Source organism: Peromyscus maniculatus, chromosome 2 (assembly GCF_049852395.1).
Source record: "Peromyscus maniculatus bairdii isolate BWxNUB_F1_BW_parent chromosome 2, HU_Pman_BW_mat_3.1, whole genome shotgun sequence".
In the NCBI taxonomy this organism is placed as follows: Eukaryota; Metazoa; Chordata; class Mammalia; order Rodentia; family Cricetidae; genus Peromyscus; species Peromyscus maniculatus.
In genome coordinates this window covers 81,327,449-81,354,320 of record NC_134853.1, presented here as the reverse complement: position 1 = coordinate 81,354,320, position 26,872 = coordinate 81,327,449, and the positions used below count along the sequence as shown (strand labels likewise).

The window sequence follows — 26,872 nt, the reverse complement described above, 5'->3', positions numbered from 1 at the left end:
CCGGTGTTCTCCATGTGAACGCTGTAACCATGTACACCCTTACCCCCAACCCCCCTCCCCCCACACACACACAGAGTAAAAATTAAAAAAAAAAAAAGAAGAAACCAAGTCTCTGGATCGCCTGTCTCAATAACAACAGAACAACAAGCGTAAGAGGCACACTGAATGGACGGCATGAGCTAGTCGAGCACACTCACGTGTCCTCTCTCCTTAAGCCTGGAAAGAAAAGAAAAAAATCCCTAGACCGAAAACAAATAGGGCTAGGGGAATGTCCTAAGGGTCTTGGATTTATCTCAGGATATCAAGCCCTGAGGTGGGAAGAAAGATGGCCTTGCATCTGATGAGGTGGGAGTAGCAGACCATTCTATTTGCATATGAAAAATAGTGATATAAATCTGTGGAGAGGCACTATTACAAGCCCTTTAATGAATGTAATTAAATCATTTGATCTTCCCAGCAGCCCCATGAAGTAGATACTGTTATCACCCCCATTCTCCAGAGGAGGAAATGGAGGCATACAGCAGTTAAGTCAGCTTTCCCAGAGTCATGCCGCCTATTACAGAGAGACCATGTTCTTAACCCCCTGGACCCCAAGCAGGTGAACTAGATAGAGCACACGAGTGTTGGACAGTCTTCATAAAGACACGGGTCGTCATTTCTACTCAGCGTCCTCAGTATCTTCCACTTTCTGCTGTAATAGACACTTCTGTGCATGCAACTTTTCCCTTCTGGTAAATCACCTCTTAAGATTGCCTCCTGTAAGTGACATGACTTTGTCCCAGGTAATAAAACACTCGACAGCCATTGCTACATGCTGCGTTTGCCAAACAGGCAGCACCAGTTTCCAACAGAGTGTGATTTCCCCGCTTTCCCCGCCACCATAAGGAGCAAGTGAAGAAGCATCTGTAGAACTAAACACCCAATTCTACGGTCTTTAAATTTAATAGACACACAGCTGCTTGGCCATTCGCAGCATCTGACACAGTAAACAGCCTTTCAGCTAGGGTTCTGGAAGTCTCTTTTCTCGAGATCTTTTTGTTCACCACATCCATTTAGCTGGAGTTGAACTTTCATCCTCCACCATTCCAGGCCGTGGGCTTCCAGTCTATTTTCCAGTCTATCTAGAACACCAGAGGCGAGGGGCCCACGCTTTTGACTTTCTCCACAGTGTACACTAAATGCACAAGATGTTGGCTACGGGTGCTGTTTTGTTTTCTTTTTCTGTTTTCATAAAATCAGAGTGATTTTAGAGCCAGGCTAGCTATCCTCTTGCGCACTGAGACTGTCATATCTTTATTTTGTCTATAAAGTCCCTGGAAATCTCATTAGAATGAAAAGTCTAAATCAGCTACTCCAGGGCGATCAAGGGAAGGACCAAAGAACCTGATAACTCCCTTCAGAGAGCTGCTGAAGGCAAAGCATCCTCTAGTCTTAGATGAGCCACACAGCAAACAATGCCCCCAGGGTCCCCACTAGAACCCTCTGTTTCCAGCTCTGCCACAGATGACCTCCAGGTCTGCGGTCTCCACCCTCTCGGTGCCTCAGTTTCTCCGAGTTACTTGATTTTCACTTCCATCTTGAATGAGCTAACCCATTCACATCATTTCCACAGAACACTCATTCAACAAGTAGTTCTTGAGTTCAGAGAATGACCCCGCCCCCCCCCCCTTCAATCGCTTAACCAGCTAGACATCGCCCCTCCTTTTGTGGATGTCTGCTGGGAAAGACAAGCAGGCTAAAGGTGAGGATGAGTCTGATCAATGTTTTGATAGGAAAGCCAAGGTTACTGCGCAAGCGAGTGAACTATGAACATCACCCAGACCATTGGGAGCGATCGAGGACTTCCTTCAGGGAACTGCTTGCAGGTTGACACCCGAGAGATGGGAGAGAGGTGACACTGGCCAAGGCAAGTGACAAGAAAAAGACACGGCAGAGGACTTGAGCAAGAAAAAGCACAGAGATCAGAAAGGACCAAGACTGGCTCGAAAACCCAGAAGAGCAGCGGTGAGAAAAATCACAGAGATCTAGAGCTTTCCAAAGCACCGAGGGCCTCGTGTGCCACAAGTGTGGGGTGTTGCTCTAAGAGTGATGACAAGCCCTTGTGGCTGGGACGGGACTGGAGTTTAGGAACATCACTTCTCCTGGCACGCAGATCAGACTGGAGAGCACAAGACTGAACACGAGGACATCAGGAAAAAGCCTTGCAAGAGTCTGACGGTAAAAAGCCTGGTCAATGACAGCAGTGATGGGAAAGGAGATAACTGGAAGAATCGGGACAGATGTGGGAGGCGAAATGAGCAGGCTGGGTGAGGCAAGTGAGCGACAAAAGTGAACAGAAGTCCTAGTGGCTTGCATCATGTGCGCTTATGTCCTATTTGGGGGGGGGGGGGGTCCACTAGGCTCAAGCTCGCTCAGCCGGACTTGGTTCTGGACAAGTTCAGGTCTTCTCTAAGCATTGCTCATCCAGGGATCCAGGTGGAAGGCAAAGGCCACCTGTAGCGTCTCCATCTTGTTCTTCTCACCACGATGGCAGGAGTGTAAGGGGAGACACAGTGAGAGCCCAGCACTGTACCATGAGAGCCTGTTAGAAACTGTCACATGGCCATTCCCTTGTCCAAAGCAAGACCCACAGAGGAGCCAAGTCCAAGTGACACAGACAGACATATAATCTGTGAATTGACATGGGGAGGGGCTGTGGGTACTACATCACAATAGTATATTCTAGAAACGGGAAGCCAGGCCAGCTCCAGGGAGGCACCCACTGGAGTAAAGAACGCAAAGGAGAAAAGAAGGTGGGGAAAAAAGAGAACCTTCTAGGGCATGTTGAGCATATCACCCATGAGAGCCTCGGTAGAGATATAAAAAAAGGCATCTGGAGAGATGGTCTGCAGGGCTCAGTAATGATGGGCTGAGAGAGTCTTCATGAGTCATCAGCATGCGGTTGGTCAGGAGAAGGGATGAGGTCATCCCGGGAGAATCTGCAGAGTTAGAAATGAAGCAGGCCTAGCAGAGCACAATTGGAATTTCAAAGTAAGGTTCCTGGGGGGGGGGGGGGATACCTGCAAAAGAGACTAGGAATATTGTTCCTAGGAACTAAAGATGGAGTGTTTCACGAGAGAGAAGTCAAGAGATTCAAGCACTAAAACAAAGTACAATGGTCCTGACAACCAGAGATCAATTTCAGAGGCTTGGGGCAGTCGAAGACTGGCTTCCTGCCGGGGGTGGGGGGATGGGGGGGGTGGGGTGGGTGGGGTGCATGTAGCTCAGTGGTGGAGTGCTGTGCCCAGCATGTGTGACAAAGCTGGACTGTAAGACAACAAATAATGGGGGCTGGAGACATGGCTCAGCAGTTAAGAGCACTTAATGCTCTTCTTCCCAGATCTGGCATCTCATAACCACCTGTAACTCCAGCTGTAAGGAGAGCCCGCAGGACATCTGTGACCGTGCTAAAGATGTGCCTGTGTACAAGCGCGCGCACACGCACACACACACACACACACACACACACACACACACACAAATCTTTTTTATGATAGCAAATGTGGAAAACACCTTCAAAAGAAACTCAACAACCTGCCCTACTCTTGTAACTAGGCTTCAAGGGTAGAGGATGGATCTGGAATTCAGGAAGAACACTTCTGGCACAGTGCAGATTAGCCTAGATGGAATTGGAGGACACCAGGAAAAACACTTGACCGAGCTAGAGATGGCTAAGTCCCTCTCCAGCGACATTCAAGTACATAATGTTCACTGGCGAATAACACGCGAACCCTAAGTGCACTTCTGAGAGCAGCGTCTTCACAAGGGGAGAGCTGGGATACAAACAGTAACATCCTCAGAGCCCTCCATCTGCCCCAGCCCCACCTGCTGATGCCCTGAACCCCAAAAGTTTGGAACCAAAGAACCTTCTATATAGGAAGTTTCCAAACTCAGAAACACACTCTACCCCTCACCCACACCTCTCACTGCTCCTCCTCATCCCCAACACTCTTCCTCAGCTCACTACGTCTTCTTTGGGTCATCTGTCATCATCCTTTGGTTTAACTTGCGTGGAGGGCTCATGTATCCTATGCTGTACAAGGGGACAGGGAGGAAATATGAAGGCAAGTGACATCAGACTTTGAGGTAAAAAGACAGGCATGTCCACAGGCAGTTGGCATCCAGTGTGGTGACCATAATGATGGAGTGGCGCTGGGTCAGGTGGAGAGGGTGTGTGCTTGCTCAGTCAGGAGGCAGCACTTAGGGAAATAATTGAAATTGTGTGGGCGAGATCAACAGGACTTCCAGGTCTGGTGGCATAGAAGGGAACTGGCTTTCTCTTTGTTACATTATGGACTTCGGTGAATGAACTTGGTAGCTCACAGCTTATTTTAAGTGTAAAGGCTTGCTTACAAGAAAACAACTTAACAAATCAGACCAACAGAGCTGCAGCTGAACAGTAGAGGGCACCAAAGACTTGTGCTTGATGTTAAAATTATATACACAACACACACACACACACACACACACACACACACACACACACACACACACACACACTATCCATCCACCTACCCCCCAATAAAAACATTTCATCAAAGTCTTCTGAAAAGTGATAAGGAAGCATATGAAGCCCAAAGAGTACAGTCAGAGTCACATCTCTTCAATAGCAGAGGGAGCCTGGTCTACCAGGCTCACTCAAGTTACCATGTACTGCTCTCAATTTTCCCAAAATTCCCACTTTTAGAATCCAGATGCATCATGCATCTCTTTTAGTTTTATTTTCCTTTTCTCTTTTTCTTTAAGAGGTGGTAAAGAGACAATGAGCCATGGGTAGAGGCATATTTTAGTATAAATGTCTTACAAATAAAATATGACTGGCCCTTTCTTCCTGCCTCTGAATGAAGTTGGAGACTCAAAGCATGGATGTCTTGGCTGGAGTGGAAGCCCTTCCTCTTCTTAGTATGGTCCGAGATGCATTTCTTCAAGCCTTTGGACCCCTGACTGTAAAGCCAGGAGCTGTTCACATATATACCTCCAAGACTGTGGGCAGAGTTGAGAAAATGGGTGTAAATTTGTCTCACACAGTCCCTGGCAAGGAGCAGGTGCTCCATCAGGCGGTATTCCTATTAGGAGTCTCAACCCCGGCGATCCTCTGTACCAAGTCCCGCTCTGTCATAAATGACACAGGTCCCTATTCATTGGCAAGCCATAGTCATCTCATTCTTCAAACAAGGATCATAGACTCACTGGTTGTTGTTGTTGACTGGTTGGTTGGTTGGTTGGTTGGTTGGTTTTTCAAGACAGAAGTTCTGTGTGTAATAGCTCTCATAGCATCACTGTTATCCCTACTACTACTGCTAAAAACTATTTATTTTAGTTCAGCAAAACAGATATATTTCCACTGTTTTACTATGCTTTGGGCACAGTGCTGGGTCTTAGAAAGAAATGGACAAGTGGGTCACAGACAAATGCCCAAGAGTCTAGCAACCAAGGGTGCTGTATAAACTCATGGCTTAGTGAGACCTTATTTCAAACCAGGGGTGGGGGGATGGAGAGGGGATTGTTGTTCGTTGATAGAGTACTTACCTAGCATGCTCAGAACTCTGGATTCAATCCCCAGGTTAATAAGACAGAAGAAGAAAGCAATAGAAAGAAAACAAGCCAAAGGGCCCCAAGACCACTGCTCTTTCTAGTGATTTCTTTCTCACTGGAGGAGGCGAAATCTCATTGTCTTTTAAGGGATAAAGAGTTTGCTGGTGATGGGGAGGCAGCTGGAGAAATGGCTCAGCAGTTAAGACCACTCACTGGCTGCTCTTCCAAAGGACACAGGTTCGATTCCCAGCACCCACAGAGCAGTTCACAACTGTCTGTAACTCCTGTAACGGGATCTGACACCCTCACACCAGCATGCATGTAGGCAAAACACCAATGTGCATAAAATACAAATAAGCAAACTATTTTTAAAAAGGAGTTTGCTAGGTTTACCCTCCCTGACAGTCCGCAGAGGTAGCTCATAGCCTCAGGAATCCCAGTGGACCATCTAGGGCACATATCAGACAGAACTGTTATCTTCACCTCAGAGCTCCCGGGCCCTTGATGCCAAGCCTCCTTGTTTTCTCTCAGATGCCCTTCTACTGGGAGCCAGTGGGGACCACCTAGGTAGACAGTAGATTCGGGGTTCCTTGAAAAGAGAGGAAGCCAAAATTACAACAACTGGAAGATAGTGGGGTTACCCAACCCACACAGGTGACCTAGAGGTGGGCGCGCCTCCCAGCTGAGACGCATTTGAACCCTCCCTGGTGCAGTATGTGGTAGGTACCCTAACACTTCCATTCTTCAGCTGAGTGCCCCTCCCCCGTATCCTCCCTGCATCCTGCCTCCCAGGAAACTGGCCGGGTCCCTGTCTGTAGGTTCTGTGTCTGTGTTTTCTCTGTCCCCAGCTCCTGGCACAGAGCCTGATGGAGAGGACCTCACTCAGTCCATGTTTGCTAAATTGAATTGAACTGAGCTGCACTGAGGCCAGAATTATTGACCTTTCCAGGCAATGTTTTTGTTTTCCTGTCTTTGCAGGAAGCACAGGGCACACTCAAAAAGGTAATTGGAGAATGTGTCGTGGAGAGATTCCTGAGAGAGGGCTGAACAGGTTCAAGGAAATAGAGATGAGAAAGTGTGCGGACCTCTGCAGGCAGGGAAGCAGTTACCTCTCCCAGACTTAAACAGGCAAAGGAAGGGAGCTTGAGAAGAACTTGGCGGGCTGCAGACTTCGAGAGGAACTGAGGACAGGGTGCAGCCACCTGCCAAAAGGCAGCCAGTGGGCAGGGTGAGATCAAGATCCGTTCCACATTCTCCCTTCTCCACTGATGCTGTCTCTCCATGGCTGGACCCAAACAGAAGCCAAAGCAGCCTGGGGTACAAGCCTACAGGGCAACTTCTCTTGGCTCAAAGCAAAAGGGATGGAAATCAAGAGCACATCTGGCCAGATGTATGAGGAATGCCCAGCACCAGTAAGTTCTTTCCCCCAAACGCCCTCCACTTTGCACTGGCATCAGAACTGCTCCAGAAGCTAATTTCTCTTTTTTCTTTTCTTGTTTGGTTGGTTGGTTTTGAGACAGGGTCTATCTATGTAGCCCTGGCTGTCCTTGAACTTGCTCTGTAGACCAGGCTGACCTCCAGCTCACAGAGATCTGTCTGCCTCTGCCCCGAGTGCTGGGATTAAATGCATGCACCACCATGCCCTGTCAGCTTAGAATAGTCTGTGGTCCTATGATAGTTGGAGCTGTCAACTTGATAGAATCTAGACTTCACCTAGGAGATGGGCCTCTGGACATGCCTCTGGGGAATTATCTTGACTGTGTTAGTTAATTGAGATAGGAAGATCTGCCCACTGTGGGTGGCACAATTCCCGGGCTGGGACACTGGACTGTATAAGTAGGGAAAAGGAGCCGAGCAGCAGCTCCTGATCGCGGGTATGACCAGACGAGCTGCTTCTGGCCCCTGCTGCCTTGACCTCTTTACCTCAATGCACTACACCCTGGACCTATGAACCAAAAATAACCCTTATTTCCTTAAGCTGGTTTTGCCAGGGTATTCTATCACAGCAACAAAGAGCTAAGGCACACCCCTTCCGTTAGTCTCTGATATCTCTAAGAACAGACCATTCATGTCACATTCGCCTCTACATCCTGATGCACAGAGTATCTTCTAGCCACCATGGAGGAGTGAGTGGATAAGAGGACAGATAAACCAAATTAATAGTGGAAGCTTTGTGTATGGGAAGGGGTCATCCGGGAGAAGATGTGGGGCAGACTGTCTCATTAGATTAACTGATTTAACAGGAGTTAAGTCAGGTTTTACCACTAGGACAGTACACTGGATAGTCCCCACGGTCTGTGTCCATCTAACAATCAAGAACAATGTCAGGCTGGAGAGAGGGGTCAATGGTTGAATAAGTACTCTTATTCAACTCTGGTCTTGCAGAGGACCAGAGTTCGGTTCCCATCCATCCATGGAGCAACCAGTCCAGCTGCAGGAGCTCTAATGCCAATGGCCTCTGAGGACACCTGCACTCATGTGTATATACCTTCACATAAACATACACACATAATTAAAAATAATAAAAATTGGTCTTTAGAAAAACAGAAGGCTTGCTGCTCATGGCCTCCGGACGATGTCCAGAGATAGTATTTAATCAAATGGTTCCTTCAGGCTATAGGGAAAAGAGCCTCTGTTTCTTTGTGCTGGTAAAACAGATACATAAAGTACTTTTTCTATGGAATTTTTTCTCATCTAGAAGAATGATGAGAACTCATCCTATTCCAGGCCAGCCCCTCCAGATGAGTACTTCCAATTCAGGCATGTACCAGGCTTTTTTCTTTTAGGCCATCAACCAGCTCCATGACACAGAGACTTATTACAAGTTTTGAATGCTCCGCCTAGCTTAGGCTCGTTTCTAGCTAGCTCTTTTAACTTAACCTATTTATCTACCTTTTGCCTCAGGGCTTTTTACCTTCCTTCTGTGTATCTTACTCTGTGTCTGCTGGCTGACGGCTCCCTCCTCATTTTCTCCTCCTCCTTCTCTCATTCTTCCTTCTGAGCCTAGATTTCTCCTATTTATTCGCTCTGCCCGCCAGCCTCACAGATCCTTCTCTTTCCTAGCTATTGGCCGTTCAGCTCTTTACTAGACCAACCAGGTGCCTTAGGCAGGCAAGGTGAAACAGATGCAACACATCTTTACATAGTTAAACACACATCCTTACATCATTAAACAAATGCAGCATAAACAAATATAACACACCTTCACACAGTTAAAGTAATATTCTGCAGCCTGAACAAATATAACACATCTCTACATAGTTAAGAGTAATTTCCACAACACAGGGCTTTCATGTAGCTCTCTCAGAAGAGAGAATTAATATTCTTTGTATCAGTCACCTCTTGTGTCACTACTGAATAAGAAGCCACTCCCAAAATTCAACATCATGAAATAACCATAAGTTTGCACTTTGAATTTTTCTCCTTCCTCTGGGACCTAGAGTCACCTGGGACAATCTTTCTGCAGCAGAAGCGAAGTACACAGGGTGAGCACCACCACAGAAGCCCATCTCAAGCCCCTATCACACCCCATCTTCTAACATGCCCGCACAAGACTCAAGGCCAACTCCAAAGTCTAGCAGAGGGAAGTCCTTCTACTTTCCGCGGAAGAAACTCCAAAGCCACACAGTAAAAAGCATGGTTATAAAGGAGCCAAGGACATACACAACTGATCACGTCCCTCATTTCTCAGGGAGGAGCTCGTGTGACCTGGTCCTCTTAGGAGCACATATTAACGACTTCATCCTTCTCCTCTTCTCATATATAAACTCCAAGAGACCAAGGTCTTCCGTGGATCCCTGGGACCTAGAACAGCACATGGCATATTGTTATTGTTATTGAATGAATAAATGGATAAATAGCCTTTGCTGCCTCTCCCTCAAATGTTCACTTATCAAAGATGGCATCTGAAATTAGGTGGCTCTGTGACTGTGAAATATGACAGTTTTGGCTCCGTCCAATGGAGAAGCCACTGTACAGTATCATGCAGAAGTATAACCATTTCAAAAGAGCGCTTTAACATGTTGCCTGTACTTGAAGAGGAGTGGAGTGGGTAGAGACCAGTAGATGAATGAATTGGAAGTTTGTTTTCAAGAGGACAAGAAAGAGATACGTAGGTCTAGGAGCAGAAAGTAGGGCTTAGGAAGGAGTGAAAAGGATTGTGCGAGCTGAACGAAGAGAACCTGTCATTGTCTGGAGTGGAGAGGGGACAGTATTAGCATGTGAGGCTTGGAGTCTGGGCAACTGGGAAAATAGCCAACAGGTAAGGAATGATTTTTATTGGATAGAACTTATCTGTCAGTTTGAGACTTGTTGAGTTTGAGGTGTTCATAGGACATTCAGCCAAAGGGTCTAGTAGACATCAAAACTTTGGAAGTGTCCTTCAGAAGCAATGCTTCAGGCTGGAGAGAGGGCTCAGGGGTTAAGAGCACTGGCTGTTCTTCCAGAGGTCCTGAGTTCAATTCCCAGCACCCACATGGTGGCTCATGACCATCTATAATAGGATCTGATGCCCTCTTCTGGCATACAGATATACATGCAGAGCACTCATACATAAAATATAAATAAATTTTTAAAACAGCAATTCTTCATTAATAGGTCAATTCAGCCATCATATCCACAACACTCACATATAATACTACATATAATACGTAGGCAAACTCTCCTAAACTTGATAGATGGCCCCACTAGCCAACTATCAGGCAAACAGCTTGTGGGTGCTAGAAGCACAAAAGTGGGATTGGAGAGATGGCTCAGTGGTTAAGAGCACTGACTGCTCTTCAAGAGGACCCTGGTTCAATTCCCAGCACCACATGGCAGCTCACAACTGTCTATAACTCCAGCTCCCGGGAATCCAACAGACACAGACATGTAGGCAAAATACCAATGCACATAAATTTTTAAATAAATAAATAAAATAAAAAATAAATAAAGAAAGAAGCACACACACACATCAGAATAATGGCCACTTCTGCGGCAGGGGAGTGCCTCTGTCTCTAGACATCCGCACTGGTCAAAGGCAGCCCCTGGCTTCCACACGCTCAACCAACAAATGTGTGTAAAATCCCCACACCGAGTGACAGTGTGCTCAGGGTTAGAAACTTGTAGAGAACAAGAAAAGGGTCTTTCCCTCAAGAAGCTGTGTCTCAGTGGGGATGGGAGCAAAATTTAAGAATTTCCCCAAGAACAACCTGGGTAAGGATCTAGTGTGGGGTCAAAACAAGGTCAGTCAATTGCCTCTGGACAAAGTGTGCTGACAAGAACAGGTATTAAAAGTTCAAAAACCAAGAGCGTGTGGAGGGGCAATAAAGGCCATTCTGGATATAGTGCCTGGCTTGAGGCAGGACTAAGGAAAGAGGTGAATGCACACTACGCTGGCACGTGGGAAGGACTGGCCCACAAGGACACGAAGAAGGGGCAAAGATGTTGAGGGAAAGGAAATACCAAGTTGCATTCACCAAGGGAAGGATCCAGACATGTCCGGAGCCAGATGTAGTCTCAAGCACTTTTAATCTCAGCACTTGGCAGGCAGAGGCAGGTGGATCTCTGAGTTCAAGGACAGCCTGGTCTATAGAATGAGTTCTAGGACAGCTAGGGCTATACAGAGAAACCCTGTCTCAAAAAAGCAAAACAAAAACCAAACAAACCAAAACAGACATGTGTCCAGGGATACCCTTCCTTGAAGCATTTTTCAGCAGGGATCTCAAAGGTTTGCCTCTTGTAATGATTCCTAACTGGTTTTCTTAAATTGGGTAAAATGGGGCTGGGGAGACGACTCAATAGGTTAGGAGCTTGTACTGCTCTTACGGAGGACCTGTGTTCAGTTCCCAGCACCCACTTCAGATAGCTCATAACCTCCTGTAGCTCAGTTCCCGTAGATCTGCCACCCTCTGAGAGCAATTGCACTCACATGCATATATGCCACATAGACCCATATGCACATACATAATTAAAAATAAACAATTTAGATGAACTGTTTTAACCCTCTCCATGATAAGCATTCCGAATTCTGTACATGGTGTTTGTAGTTCTAACGTAGGATCATGTGCCTTAGTTATTCCATCCTCACAGCATAGAATGAGGCAGATGCTATGCACATCTGTTAGACAGATGAGCCATTAAGGATGCACAAAGAGCTTTTTCCCTAAGGCCGAGGGATTGGTGTGGTGGTGTTTAAGCAGGTGTGCACTCTGCTCTCAGAAGTGAGATGAGCAGGGTTGACGGCCACATGCCTTTCAGAGGTTTGTGGTGGCTGGGCCCGTGGCTTCCAGATGTCCTCATTGATGGACCAGTTTCACCCAGGAGCTCCTTAATAATCTAGGCCGTGACTCTGCCCTGAGTGCAGACCATGGGCTGCCAGGGTGAAGCGGTTTTCTGGGCGGCTCAAAAGCACAGTTACTGGAAACTTGGCTTGGTGTGGTCCTTCCACTGTTCGTCTCGGTATCACTCGGCTGTCTTCATGCCGATGCAGTTACCGGGGCCCCCTCAGACCTTCCAAAGCAGTCTCCAGAGGCACTCTGTGGTCCATATTTTAAACCAACCTCCAAGGCCCATTTGCTCATTTATTCACAGACATTTCTTTGGGTCTGGCTACATGATGGATACCATTCCAGGCTTGGGGATGTACTAGTGAATAAGACCAATCATGGAGCTCCCTTAAAGAAACATGCTTTGTCTCCGCCCTTTTAGGTGGGGTTGGAAAATGATTGCCTTAAAGTAATAAGGGGGGGGGGCACCAGAGTGGGAGAAGGGTGGCAGGGATGGGGGAGCTGACGGAAAAGAGAACCACAAAGCCCAACTTGTTTGAAAAATCTACAATGGTATCCAAGACACTGTATGCCTATTTTAAAAACTGAAATAATAACAAGGGGCTGTTGTAGGGCTATAGGAGGCAATGTTGAGCTGGGGCTAGGTGAGCAGCTGGTATATGGAAGAACTCGAGGGATCAGGGGAAGCCACAGGGGGCCCGGTCTCTGACCGCCTTAGCTATGTTACCCATAACAAAGCCCCTTGGAAATACACTGCCTGGAAGCGGCACTACTGGTTTCTTTTTCACTTCTTAGGATTCAGTGTGTAGGCGGGCAGCTCTAGTAATCTGCTTTTTGTCACTGAAACAAACCTTGCATGGCCGGGCCTCTCCCCACAGAGAAGTTAACCTTGGTGTTGGGGATGCAGCCCAGGGCCTCGGACATGCTAAGCACACGCTCTGCCAAGCAGGCCCTGTCGGCCCCATTCTGGGCTTCCTCTCTGGTTAACGGTCTCAGGGTTCTGTCAGGGTCAGCACAAACAAACAGAGGTCCGTCTGGTCCCTGCGTGCCGCATCCACTGATGTCCCGCCGGTCAAACCAAGATGGAGCCATGCTGAGCCCAACACGGGAAGGAAGTCACGGTGGTGTGGCCCCCAGAGGGTGACTTCTTTGCATGTCACTGCCGTGGGTCAGTTACTCTGGCGGGCTCCTGATCCAGGGATTCTCGTATGTGCCCACTCTCTTTCCTTTTGGGATCCAGTATAAACTCCCACATGGAAGAATCCAGTGGATATGCTAAACCCTCCCCTAGAGACCTGGGGACTCTTACTCACGGGGATGTGAGAATCGTCACTGGGCTGTTGTCAAGGAGCCACTGGAGTTCCCACAGGACCATCAGCAAGTCCCGGCCAGTGCTACTGTCGCCCTCAGTTAAAGGCATCCTCCTGTAGCTTTTGTGTGTTTATTTCTGGGGACAAAGTTGAAGTCTCATTGAGGGGGGGAGGGTTCTTTTAAAATTTGTTGTTTGTTTTGTTGAGGTGGGGAGGGAGAGGTAACACGCTGGTGCCCTTTTGGAGATCTCTTTGTGCTCTGGGTCCTGGGACCGGAACTCAGGTCTTGGGCTTGGCAGAAAGCACCTTTAGCTGCTGAGCCACCTTGCTGGTCCTCTTCTAGACGTTTCTACGTGCACAGGTATCTTGGTTTACTATGCAATGTTGTGAGTACAGCCTTGTTGTGTTATGATGTTCTCCTAAACTGTATGACTAGAAATGCTCCCAAGCCATTTCAACCTCTGCCGAATAACCGAGTTACAGGAGAAGCGATGAGATGTGCTATTTTAATCTTCCTTTAGTCACTGGGTTCGTATCTCCAGCTATTATCAGCCACGCTCTCATGACTCATTTCAGAGCAGAAGTCTTGATCTGCACTTGGAATTTTTCCCCCCCTTCAATGGATAGAGTCCATGTTTTCCCCATTCCGTACTGAGGTGTTCAAGATTGCTTCAGTGTTCTCACACGAGAGATGTATGCCTGCCTCTGTTCCACGAGCAAAAGCTGGCCCGGCAGAGCCAGGACTTTCAGAATGGGACTGTTTCCTCTTGTTTGGTTTCCTCTCTGTTGACAGTCCTCATCTGTCCCCGGTTCCCACGTGGGTATACAGGACAGCCAGGCTGGGTTGGCTTTTCCCTGATTTTACCCCAACCGCAGAAAGCTGTGCATGTTCCCACGGCCGCCCCTTTGTCCAAACTATGGAAAACTGGCCTTTTCTTTTCTCATAACTGGCATGAGCTGTGTTTGGGTCAGGAGCCCAACACAAACTACAAAGAGTGACCTCAACCCAGGGAACTTGAGAAACATCTAGATAACACTGTTAGGAAATTGTTCCCTCACAGGAACTGGCATTTGAAATATGCACTGGTTTTATGTATATTTTTATAGCACTCGAACTAGTGTAATGGGGAGAAAACTGCATTAGCTTTCACCAGCCAACAGATTTAGCCTAGGGCTGGGGCTGCAGCTCGCTTGGTGGAGTACTGTCCTAGCTTACACAGGTCCTGGGTTTGCTCCCTAACACTGCATAAACCAAGCCTGGTGTTTCATACCTGTGATCTCAGAATGTGGGAAGTGGAGGCAGGAGGATCGGAAGTCCAAGGTCATCATTGGCTATGTCATGTGTTTGAGGGCAGACTGAAAGATATGAGACTCTATCTCAAAAACACACAAACATGTTTTGACTTGAGTATTTCAATAAGATACTCCAGAGCTGTGAGCATAGTTCATTGGCTGTGGGCATAGTTCAGTGGCTGTGAGCATAGTTCAGTGGCTGTGGACATAGTTCAGTGGCTGTGGGGCATAGTTCAGTGGCTGTGGACATAGTTCATTGTCTGTGGGCATAATTCAGTGGCTGTGGGCATAGTTCAGTGGCTGTGGACATAGTTCAGTGGCTGTGGGGCATAGTTCAGTGTCTGTGGACATAGTTCAGTGGCTATGGGCATAGTTCAGTGGCTGTGGGCATAGTTCAGTGTCTGTGGACATAGTTCAGTGGCTATGGGCATAGTTCAGTGGCTGTGGGCATAGTTCAGTGACTATGAACATAGTTCAGTGGCTGTGGGCATAGTTCAGTGGCTATGGACATAGTTCAGTGGCTGTGGGCATAGTTCAGTGGCTGTGGGCATAGTTCAGTGGCTGTGGGCATAGTTCAGTGGCTGTGGGCATAGCTCAGTGGCTGTGGGCATAGTTCAGTGGTAGAGAACTTGTTTAGCATGCCGAGGTCAAGGGTTCAACCTCTATCACCTAACAAAATAAGTAATAAAAATAAGGTAACTGAGGGTTGAAGAGATGGCTCAGTGGTTAAGAGCAAAGACTGCTCTTCTAGAGACCCCGAATTTGGTTTCTAACACCCATGTCAGGTAGCTCACAACTACCAATAACTCTAACTCTTCTGGCCTTCCAGTGTGCCTGCGCTCATGTACATGTACACGTGTACACACACACACACTTAAAATAAATCTCTATAAAAATAGGGCAGACCAATTTCAGCCCATTCATTCACTTGTCACTCTCAGTAACAGGGCTCCAAGCGTAAAAAGAAAAGAAGTGAGAGAGTTCACAGTTGGGATGGCAGATTTGTACAAATGTACGTAATGTGTTAATGAGTGATTCGGAGGGAATACAAATGCAGGAGGAGGGGTCCTCTTCTGCCTATGGAAAGAAAGCTGGTTCCTACAAACTGTACACCACCCAGACCTAAAGGCCATCCAGGTGTTTATCCAGTAGTGTGAACACTGTTCCAGCAGCTGGCAGAGCTGGGCAGCTTCCTGCGGTTGAGACTGGAGTTGATTCTAGATTGCAATGATGCTGAAACCACGAGACACAAGAGGATTTTCACCCTCTCATTATTGCCTGGTAATTTCGAGGAGGGATTTTTCTGGCTGTGTTATCGTCTGTCCTTCTACCTAAATGCGGAGGTTACAGCCCCAGAGCTGGTTTGGAAACAGCTCACTCAGCAATGCAGGGAGAGCCCGAAAGGGTGTGGCCTTCACCTGCAGGTGACTCTTGGTTGTGAAGAAGGAGGGAGGAGGGCAGGTAGGTGACTCTGATGTGGAGAAGGGGGTGGAGGACAGGAAAGCCTCATCTCCTTTTACTGATTCACATAGGCAAGGCATTGAAAGTGCATCAGGACACCCAATCCCAGATTTACTCTACCATTCAGAGGACACTACCATCCGTACCTCACCGTATCTCTCTACATCACTTCAATCTAGCTAATGATTGATCAGTCATCTAGCTAACAAGCCAACTTCCAGAAGGATTTTTGAGCAAGGACTATTTGACACAATAGAACTCTTTGTTCACAGGGGACAGGGAAACTTTTTTTTTTCTTTTCAGAAAGGACTCATATTTTTTGTGATGGGTAATCTTGATTGTGTAGAATCACCGAGAGAACAAACCGTGGGTCTGTCTGTAGGAGAAGTTCTAGACTGGATTAATTAAGTAGGAAGACCCGCCCTGAATGTGGGCATCACAATCCAATGGCCTGGGGTTTCAGACCGAAACAAAGGGAGGAGCAAGTTGAGCATCAGCATGCATAACTCTCTGCTTCCTGGCTGCAGACGCGACATGATCAGGGGCTCCATATTCCCGCTGCCGTGATGGACTGTATCAAGCAAACCCTCCCTTCCCGGGGCCTGGAGAGATGGAGTCGTGGTTAAGAGCACTTGCTGCCTCTGCAGAGACTTAGTTCCCAGCACCCGCACGGCAGCGCACCAGCAGCAACGGCAGCGCACCAGCAGCAACGAGAAAAGTGACTAACGCACTCTTTCCAGGGCTTTGCTTAGGAAGAACAGCCACAGTCCGCGGCATTGGGAAGAACTTTTAGGGGATTTCCAGAAGTCTTCCAAAGGGACAAATGCACATTAATAGGAAAGTGAAAAATCAAACTGTGATGTGAAGCAGGAAAGGGCAGTCCAAGCACCCTATGGGGCAGGGGGTTAGTGGATTCCTGGCAAGTGGAGACCATCTGGGAGGGAGGCAGCCGGAAGACAAGCTTTAAACGCAGTGTGGACTTCAGCAGGCAGACTTGGTGGCCCGAGTCCTTTCGGGAGGATGATACGGGCGACTCATTCTCAAGGGGAGCAAGCGAGACATTTGTGACTATGCTTGGGTTGGGACGGCCAAGGCTGTGGTGGCATCAAGGGCCTGAGAGAAGCTCAAGGAGGTGGCTACGGTCTGAATTTGGTTTGTTTCCTCCAAAACTGGCCATGCTGAGAAGGGATGGGAGCTAAAGACTGACACCTTTCTCACAGGACTGGATTCGTCCCCTCCCCCAACCAAGGACAGATGACACAGTAGGACTGTAAGCCTGTAACCTGCATGGCACACAGAAAGCTGAGGTAGGAGTTCAAGATCAGCCCAGGCGGCAAAGCCAGCAGCAGGCCGGTTTGAGACTTCACTGCAAAACAAAAGGAAACAACATCAACAAAAAAGCAGCAGACGGCGATGAAGTGAGACAGCTGCTCTCAGTTTGTCACTTCCTCCTGAAGTGCCCACTTCTCACCTTCACCCCATCACAGAGCAAGATGACGCCACCCCACGATGACCCAAGATCCCACGATGACTGGACGGGGGGCCGCGCAATCTAGGCTTTCCCAGCCTCTAGAACCACGAGCCCAAAGAAATCTCTCTATAAATTATTCAGACTCAAGTATTCTGTCACAGCAACAGAAGACAGAGACAAAGAGGAAGAAATGGGAAAGGTGACATTTCTTGACGGGACTGCTGGAGAACTGCATCACGGGAGGCAAAATTAGGAATGAAGAAAAGCAGTGTGTGTGTGTGTGTGTGTGTGTGTGTGTGTGTGTGTGTGTGTGTGTGTGTGTGTGCAGGCCTCTGTGACGTCTGCCTTAGAGCAGTGCTTGGGCATCTTGGCAGGATTCTGGGACCTTCGTCCAGCCACATCCCTCCCATGAAGATGATGTGCCTTGGGAACTCTGCTGTCCCCCACTGAACATGAAGCCCTTTAACTTCACATGTGACTCATGTTTGCATGGCTGGACAGCCTGTTTGTGCCGTGATGCAATGGACGTGTGTCCCATGGAAAAAATGAAAAAGTCATCCCAGCAGGACGCCAGGGCGCAGTTGAGGAAATCCTGGGATGTGTCATCTGTGCAGTGCTAGAAGGTCACCAGAGCACTGGGCGGCCCAGCAGCAACTCTGTTCTTGAAATGTCACCAGGAGGTGGGGCGTCATGTTCCGGGCACAGATCAAGTGTCTGGTGTCTCAGGGACGAAGTAGAGAGCCAAGCGAGCTGAGCCCTAAGGTGATGGCTTCGCCTGGAAATGTGTTCCCACAGAGCCCTGGGCATCACGGTTCTCCCACCACAGCGCTGGATCAGCTGTGTCAGGAAAGCATCATGCCTGACCCCAAGGTGACTGTGGCTATTTCTCTTTCATCCTCATCCAAAGTTCTGTTTCCTGCTCCACCCTTCAACCATGTGAATTTCCAATGGGAGTTAGGAGTGCTCGGGGTGGGTAGGGCACCCTTCCAGCACCCTCTACATGACTGTGTCCTGATGCAGCAGAGCCGTGACGTGACCAACAACCAGGGCTTTGCTCTTGGGCAGCAAGAACAAAAAAGCAAAATATTTTAGCAAAAATATATTATGTGCTCTTGATTGTTTCCCCTTGAGATACAATGCCTTTATTGTTAAGTTGGCTAGATATCACATGCTACAAAATTCAGAAGACATCAAAATGTTTAGGGTGAAAGGTAAATGTACATCCCTCCTCCCACCGACTCATTCAGTTAGTTCCTCCTGGGGCTGTAATGACCTCTCTGGGTTCGGTTTTCGGCGTCTCCTACATACAACTCTCATATGTTAAGGTCCACTCCCCTTAGCAAACATTGGCATTGTGAGTACTGCCCTCATCATTCCCTCCTCTCTTGTCACATGATTAGCTGCTATTGGCCTCAGGAGGGGGCGCCAAGGTCAAGGGCAGAGAGCCTGACATCTGGAAGGCACGCCCTCTCTCCCGCTGCTCTTCGTTTGCCTTCTGCTCTTTTGTTTGGTGAGGACGGGAACCTTAGAGCGCGCGGCTGGGACACCTGAGAAACCATTCTCTCTGGGTTCTGGAAAGGGATAGTACCCATTTCATTAGCGGTCATTGCTTACAAAATGCCAGCCGTAGCTCGGGATGACAGCTTGCTAACTCTAATTTCTCCTTGTCTGTCTGCTTCTAAAGCCTCAGTGCACTGGGTTTCCAGAGCAGGGCCCCACAAGTCCTTCGACTTACATGTGTGTTTTCCCAAATAACAGCTAATTCATAGGGTCGATTGTGGTCTGGTTCTGTCAGTTCTAAGATGCAGGCCTGAGGGCCTGCACAGGGGTCCTGGGAGGTCCAAGCATCCTGAGAAAAAAGGTCGATGCTGTCTTTCCCTGTGTGAACAGTCTGCATGTCTGGCTGGCCTCATCCGGGACAGCTGCTGCATGATTTTCAACCCCTGATTTGAATCTGTGCACACAAGTAGACACGGGGCAGCCTTTACCTTGGGATGCGTTGGCAGGTGCTTGAGCTGCCAGGCAGCTGGCGAGCTCTGGAGGGCTGAGCCCTTCCCAGTGCTGGTGGGGAAGGCTCCTTGTTCTCCGCCACTTTCCTCAAGGCCTCAGGCTTCCTTCCTGTACATCTGCTCCCTCAAGGGTATTAGAAGTGGCTGCTTCTGCTGTGGGAAGGTTTCTCAAACCCTGTGAATAACTCCCTCCCTCCTCTCCTCTCAGGCCTTTTTTTTTTTTTTTTTTTTTTTTTTTTTTTTTTTTTGGTTTTTCGAGACAGAGTTTCTCTGCATAGCTTTGCGCCTTTCCTGGAACTCACTTGGTAGCCCAGGCTGGCCTTGAACTCACAGAGATCCGCCTGCCTCTGCCTCCCGAGTGCTGGGATTAAAGGCATGCGCTACCACCGCCCGCCCGGCGCCTTTGTTAAACAACCAAGTTTCTTGGTTTTATATAAGATTGCTGTCTCCCATAGCCTGTGAGAGCCTTAAACTCACTATGCAGCTGAGGATGACCTTGGTGGGTTTTTTTGTTTGTTTGTTTGTTTGTTTGTTTGTTTATTTTGTGGGTTTTTTTTTTGTTGTTATTGTTCATTTTTTTTTTTTTTTTTTTTTTTTGAGACAGAGTCTCACTATGTATATTCCTGGTTGGCCTAGAACTCACTCTGTAGACCAGGATGAGCTCACACAGATTCACCTACTTCTGCCTTCTGAGTGTGGGGCTTAAAGGGACCTACTACTGTGCCAGGCGACCTTGACTTTTGAACCTCTGACCTCTGTTTTCAAGGGCTGGGATCACAGGCATGTGTCAGGTGTCACCCCGCCTAGCCTACTTTTTTGCAGTGCTGGGAACAGAGTCTCGTGCATGCTAAGCAAGACCTCTGTGGGCCCGGCCACACCCCCAGGACCTGCTTATTATTCCTCTTAACTCCCTGCATTCGAATTCATTGAGCGCCAGCTGTTTGTTTTGTCCACAGCTGAGCTGTTACCCAAGCATGTAGAGTAGTGCCCGGCACACAGTAGGTGCCTAATAAATAGAATGCTCCAGGTTTGAGGGGTCCTGGACTGACCACTTCCTCCTCTCTCTTACTCTTGGGCCAGGAAACTGCTACCCACTGCCACCACAAGGGAAAGACCTGCTTGGTCCTCCATGAAAACAATGTCTTCCTACTTTTTGTAATCTCCAAATAACCCCTTTTCCTCTCTTTCCGGAATTTTTTTCTCTTGCCAGCTTTAACATTTGTTTCATCCTCCCCTCCCCCCAATAAAAAGAAACCAGGCTTGTTGTAGAATGAGAGCCTGTGACTCTAAGGACATTTTCATTCACGTACGATACCTTCTGTGGCTGCTTCTCTGCCCCAAAAGGTGATAGTAAGACCCAGCCACCATTCAGAGGTTTGTGCAACTCACTGAGTTGAAACACACGGAGCTGGCCGTGTTCAGTCATTCTGACCCACACAATGGCAACCTTCTACGGTTCAACCCGGCGATTTTAGTCTCCGCGGAGGCCATCCTATGCACAACACTTGCCGGCTTATTCTTTTTTCACGCGCTCCATCAGTACCACTTACCCGTCCTCCTCTGTTCTGGAACCCCTCTTGAGCTCGCATTAACAGCACAAATAATTCATAAGCATTAGCAAGCCAGCGGGGATCCCTGCCACTCAATCACTGTCCAGATTTCCTGAGTCTTGATGGGAATGACTGATGGTCTGTGGTGCTTTTTCCAGGAAACTCTTCCCACTGATTCCCCCAACCAATGGCTGCTTTGCGGTGTTGGGCACTGGATACTGGGCACACACGGTGTCTTGGGGCTGCTGCTCACCGTGCTTGCTGCTCACACCACACTCCTCCTCCACCAGTCCGCTCTCTAACCAGCGGTGAACAACATTTAGCCTGCTGTGCATCTTCCTCTGCCATGAAATCATCCCCCCCCACCCCCCGCCCCCGTTTGCTGTTTGGGGTTTTGGATTTCTGTGCCAGCACCATTAAGACAAAGAGCAAATTAACTTTTGGAGCTAAATTGTCGAAGGGCTGTTCCAGCAAACAGCAGCAGCACGGAGTCCTGAGGGGGGTCTGTGGACAGTGTGTCTCCACTAAGCTGTGACCCCGCCCCCCAAACGACTGTCCAGGGACACCATCTATCTACACGGATCTCTTGGGCCTGGCCTCATTCTCTGGGGCTCAGAACAGCCCTATTCACAACTGTGCCTCATTTGCTTTTAGAGCTGGCTAAATTCAACTGTGAAGATTACATGTCCACCCAAAAGCCCCATTCACATAAGATGGGGCATGTAGACGACTATAAGATCACCTGTCACTGAGGCTAATAACATCATGCCAATCCAGCTGCACCAGATTAAAAAGGCTGGACTTGAATATTTTGGCCCCAAGAACAAAACAGTAACAGGAGACCAGGATGTTAAAAGTAATCCACAGCCTACAGAATACATCAAACTAGGGCGGGCGGGCGGGCGGGGTTGGGGGGAGTGGGGGGTGGGGAGGCACACAAAAGACAGACCGAAATGATAGTCTCTGCTACTCATCCATCAATGGCTATCTCCTTTACACAGGGTGACAGACCATAAAACCTGACACTCCACTATGAGGTCAATGGGCTTGCCTTCAAATCCTCCCCAGTGTGTCACCAATATGAACCCACACACACACACACATACCCCCCTCACCCCCATCCCCATCTCCAGCTGTGAACCCACCCCAATTGTTTTCAGTGAAACTGAGCTGAAAGCCAACAGCAAAACCACCTATTATAAGGATTGAAGAAAGAATTCATGGAAAACATTGGCCACATTTGAACTTAATCACAGCAGTTAAGATATACACAAGACAAAAAAATTAATCTTTTGAGTATTTATTTGGGGGAGGATTTTTGAGACAGGGTCTCTCTATAAAGCCCTGGCTGTCCTGGAACTTGCTCTGTAGACCAAGCTGGCCTAGAACTCACAGAGACCTGCCTGCCTCTACCTCCAGTGCTGGGATTAAAGATGTGCACCATGACTAGGTTTTTATGTGTTTCCTATCACAAGCACAGCTACAAGACATTAATCAACTTTAAAAACCAAACAAGCATGGAAACAGGGTACACCACCACTCCTGGGTTCAAAACTTTATGTTTTGCACTTTTGGTGAGTGTGTCCACGCAGCGTTTCCACAATTTATAGTTTTCAGTATTCTCGTTCATCATTGTTTTCCTGTTGCAGCACACTTGTAAACACATTTTAAATTACAGTTTTATTTATTTCTATGTATGCGTGTGCAAACACGTGGAGGTCAGAGGATAACTTCCTTACAGGAGTCAGTCTTCCACATCATGTAGGGATTGGGGGCTGACTGAACTCAGGTCACAAAGCTTGGCTGCAAGTGCCTTTACCACTGAACCCTATCAAGGACCCAGAGAGATCTAGTTGTGATCATTATTTCCATGAATGTATCGGAACACAACCACTACCCTCCCTCTGAGCATCTGCTTTGTTTCCAGTTGGAGAAAAGGATTCTTTTATTATGTTCCTGGTGCTGTTATGAAATATATTCATTGAAAAAAAAAATCTTACTGGGTGGTGGTGGCGCAGGCCTTTAATCCCAGCACCTGGGAGGCAGAGGCAGGTTGATCTCTGAGTTCGAGGCTAGCCTGAGCTACAGAGCGAGTTCCAGAACAACCAAGGCTACACAGAGAAACCCTGTCTCAAAAAAAAAAATAATAATCTTTAAGGCTTTAAGATTCACAGCTATTTTCTAGCTCAAATCCAAGAGCATTGCTTAAGCAATGATGAGCAGAGAAAGGGTAACAGTTTTACTTCAGCCGACTTCAACTGGACAGCTCTAAGAATTCCCCGATGCCTCACCTTAGTAGTCTGTGTTATGAGAGGATGACAGATAATTAAGATAGGCACTTCAGAAATAACTCTTGGGGCGGGGCTTCTAGTTCAGCAGCAGAGTTTCGTGCTTACTGTGCGCAAAGCCCTGGATTCAAGCCTCAGCAAGGGGGAAAATATTTAAAGTGGACTGAATAAATTCACGTTCTTTTTTTTTTTTTTTCAGTCCCCACACGCCCCCGGATGCAAGCGTAGGCATTTGCATTATTTAGGGCACAGAGAGCGCAAGGCTCTGGTAGCAGATCACACAGCAGCTGGTAGAGGACAGAGTGTGCCGTCAGCTGACTCTGAATTCCAGGTCTTCCCACCATGCTTGGGGGAGGAGGGTTACCCAGCACTGCCTGCCTGGAGGCAGAAAGCTAAGTATGGGATGGCCAGGTGGGACTCAGTGGGCAGCCTCACCAACCCCTCCAGGGGGCTTTTCCTTCCGGATTCTGGGCTCCCCAGGCTCCGAGCATGCCCAGTGCTTTCCCTGCCGGTCCGAATAGTGCTGCCACGGCGTCGTGGCTCCAGGTTTTGCTTACGATCCTAGGCGGGGCCAGGACAGTGCAGCCCCTGGAACTCCGGGCTCTGTCGGAATTCCCCGGACGCGGCGCTCCATCGGCGTCCCTAGCTGTGCGCTACCTTGGGACCGGGATCAGGATCTAAACCAGGAAATCAGACACGGTCGAGGGCCCCATGGTGGCATGGGCACAAAAGGTTCTCGGGACATCTGGCACCCAGGTCCGACCATAGGGTCCTACCCATCTCTCCATCCTTTTGTTAACATCTTCATTCAACAAAACGTTCTTAGTTCGTGCCCAGTTGTTTAGAGGCTAGGTCTCTTGAGAGGCGGAGCTACCGAACTGACACTGAAGCTAGGGACTCCTTAAGGGGGGGATCTAAGTCAAGAGAAACAGCCAGTAACCGACTCCATCTGCCCCTCTGCCCTCTTTCCCGTGTCATAGGCACAAAACGTGCGCTCCTTGTTTTGGGACTGGCTTTTCCGTCCTAGGAAAGCTTCCTCATTTAGTTGCATGACTGAATGGTATTTGTCACCTGATCCGGCTGTTCCACCAGCTCTCACCGGGCCACCCCCTAGCCTTCTTGCCCGGCTCTTTTTCCCTGTTCTTAAGAATTTATCACCTCACACACTGCGTTGCTTGCGGACCTGTTGTTTGTTGCGAGAGACTCCCTTCCAAACTCCCAGCAAGGGAACAGAATTTTTGTCTATATATTAAGTGTGAAGAACGTAAGTAACTGTTAAATGGATAAGTGAAACAAGCTTAGAAGGCGATAACGGACGTGGAGTGTGGACAAGAGGCCAGGTCTAGTTTAGAAAGGTAGCCAGAAAGGCCTCTCCTACGAAAGGTACCTGTGCGGTGAGAGGGCGCCGGGCACCAGCAAAGCTGGGGAAAAGACGTCCCACCCCGAGGGAAAGGCAGTGCAAACGCCCCGAGGCGAGTCAAGTTCAGAGGGTTTGATGGAGAGGAAAGTGCACTCAGAGCGCAGGAAGGCAGGTGTGGGAGGAGGCGGAAGAGGCCGGCAGGAACGCCCGCCAGCTAGGGGCCCTGCAGGCCTCGGGACCAGCTAACCCGCTTAGCGTCCTAGGACCCGCCGAGGAGCGCTGCGCTGGAGTCAGCGCGACCCCCAACTCAGCCACGGAGCCCCGTGCAAGCTTGCTGTCATTTCAAAGATCCATTGAGCGCCAAGCCCTTGCCATTCCTAGGCATGCAATCCCGGAGAGCCAGGCACACAGTAGGTGGTCAATAAATGCTTAAGGTATGAATGGCGGCGTGCGTGCGCCGGGGTCTCGGAGGTCTGCGGGAGTTCGGCAGGTGGCCCGCGGGGGCGCGTGGCAGTGTCTCCCGAGCCTGCCCCGGGCCCGCCCCTGTCCCGGGTCCCCCCGCCCCGCGCGCGGGCCCGTCGCGGCCACAGCCGGGCCGGCGGGAGCCGCCCGCGGGCTGCACTGGGCATGCTCAGACGGCGGCCAGGTCGCGGCGCGAGCGAGCTTCCGCGCCGCCCGCCCGCGCGACCTACCTGGGCGCCCGGCGCCCCCGGATGCTGCAGGTATGGGCGGCTGAGACCTCTGCGGGGCGGGCTGGGGCGCAGGCTGAGGCGATCGGGGACACTCGGGGCGCCACCCCACCCCCACCCCGCCCGGGGCGCGGCGGACACGCGGGAGGACTAGCGGGAAGGCTGGCAGCCCCGGGTCTCCGCGCCACGTCGGGCATCCGGGGGGAGGGGGGGGTACAGGCCCGGATCACCTGGCGGGGCTGGGGCGGGGCGGGGGCGGGGGCGGCGCAGGACTGGGCGTTCAGGACTCGGCGGCGCGGGCGTGGGCGTGCGCTCCAGACTAGCTGAGCTCTGGGCCCGGCGCCGCTGTATCCGCAGCCCAGCCGAGGGGGCGCACGGCCGCGGCGATCCAGCCCTCCGCGGCCCCCGAGGCTCGCACCCACCCCCCGGGCGGGGGGACGACACAGATTCGCTTCCCGAAAGATGGCATTTCCTGGGCCTGGCACGAACTCCAGCGCCAAACCAATCCGCCCCGTTCCGCGGGCGACCGGGTGGCTTCTCTGTTAACTTGCGGTGGTACTGCTGCGTTTTGCGGAGAGAGAACGCTCCCCGGAAGCCCTCGCCCCCGGTTGCTGCCACCCAAACTTATTACGGAACTTGCGGGTTGCCTTTAAAAAATTCATGAGAAGTTAAGACAACTTGGCACCTGGGTGTTCCGTGAAGGTGCAGGGAGCCTCTGATTGGGAAATGAGAGACCCAGCTAGGTTCAAGTTGGGCTCTTCCCCTTGGCCAGCTGGTGACCTTGGACGAGTCGTTTAACCTCTCTGATCCTCCATTTCCTCCCTTGCATGCAGGCGGTAATAATGCCCACCTCGCCTGGCTGGTGGTGGATTAAGTAGGATAAATGATGTGGAGGTGTTTGGCGCCGTGCCCAGCACAGAGCAAGCGAGCAGTTGGCGTGATGTGATTTTAATTCAGTTAGAGACCCTCGTGGCTCCCATTTCGTCAGGAAATTAGAATTAGGCAAGCATTTTCGGAGCCTGTGTTTGTGCCCAAGAGAATGTCTGCCGAGGCTTTGGAAAAGCAACCCAACAGAGCAGTGGTGAGCAGAGAGCCCCTTATTTAAAGGCAGTGTGGAGTTCAGAAACTCCAGAAGTTGACACTTGGGTCCCGCTTACAGAAGAACTATTTTTTGCGAGATGATCCGTCTTGCAAGTGTGGAAGCCCATGAACTGGAAAGCCTGGTTGGGAAGCCGCCTAGGCTGCAAAGCTCCCAGGCCCAACCTTAAGTACTTGGATCGGGGAGGGGGGGGGGTGTCAGTCAGCTTTGCACCTTCTTTGCGGTGGGTGCCCCTTGTGCATGATGGGGGGTGCAGAGCAGCCTCCCTGGTCTTTGCTCAGTTGGTTCTAGCAGCAGCCCCTTCCTGTGCTAACCAGGAATGCCTCCGTGTATTGTCTGGGTTGAAGTTGTCCCCCCCCCCCCCTTTAGTAGAGTCATTCGTGATAACCTCTGCTTTCTGTCTAGCCTGGGTTATCTGAGAATTTCATCTGGGGCCTTTCATGATAATATCGAACCTTTGCAGTTAGAGTCGTCTGGTGTCTATGGATCGTCTCATTTCGGT

The 26,872-nt window shown here is 49.5% G+C and overlaps 1 protein-coding gene and 1 long non-coding RNA gene across 7 annotated transcripts in view; one reads left to right on the top strand and one right to left on the bottom strand.

Moving 5' to 3' along the window:
* Ptpn3 (protein tyrosine phosphatase non-receptor type 3) overlaps positions 1 to 26,872 on the top strand; it is a 162,206-nt gene that overhangs the window by 13,972 nt on the left and 121,362 nt on the right. Inside the window, exon 1 of one of the 6 annotated variants that reach the window (XM_076564247.1) lies at positions 6,707 to 6,986. The exons of 1 other annotated variant lie outside the window; for it this stretch is intronic. In XM_076564247.1, coding sequence (XP_076420362.1) covers positions 6,974 to 6,986 — 13 coding nt within the window. In that variant the 5' untranslated portion in view covers positions 6,707 to 6,973. Of the gene's footprint in view, positions 1 to 6,706; positions 6,987 to 24,467; positions 24,487 to 24,783; positions 25,017 to 25,170; positions 25,305 to 26,872 lie in introns of those variants that run through there. 4 more of the 6 variants (XM_076564250.1, XM_076564248.1, XM_016003782.3 and 1 more) reach the window with 4 other exon arrangements.
* Positions 13,268 to 25,458, bottom strand: LOC121827246 (uncharacterized). The gene is made up of 2 exons (XR_013049126.1): positions 25,275 to 25,458; positions 13,268 to 17,270 (listed from the first exon to the last, which is right to left on the bottom strand). It is a non-coding gene; the product is annotated as an uncharacterized LOC121827246 (long non-coding RNA).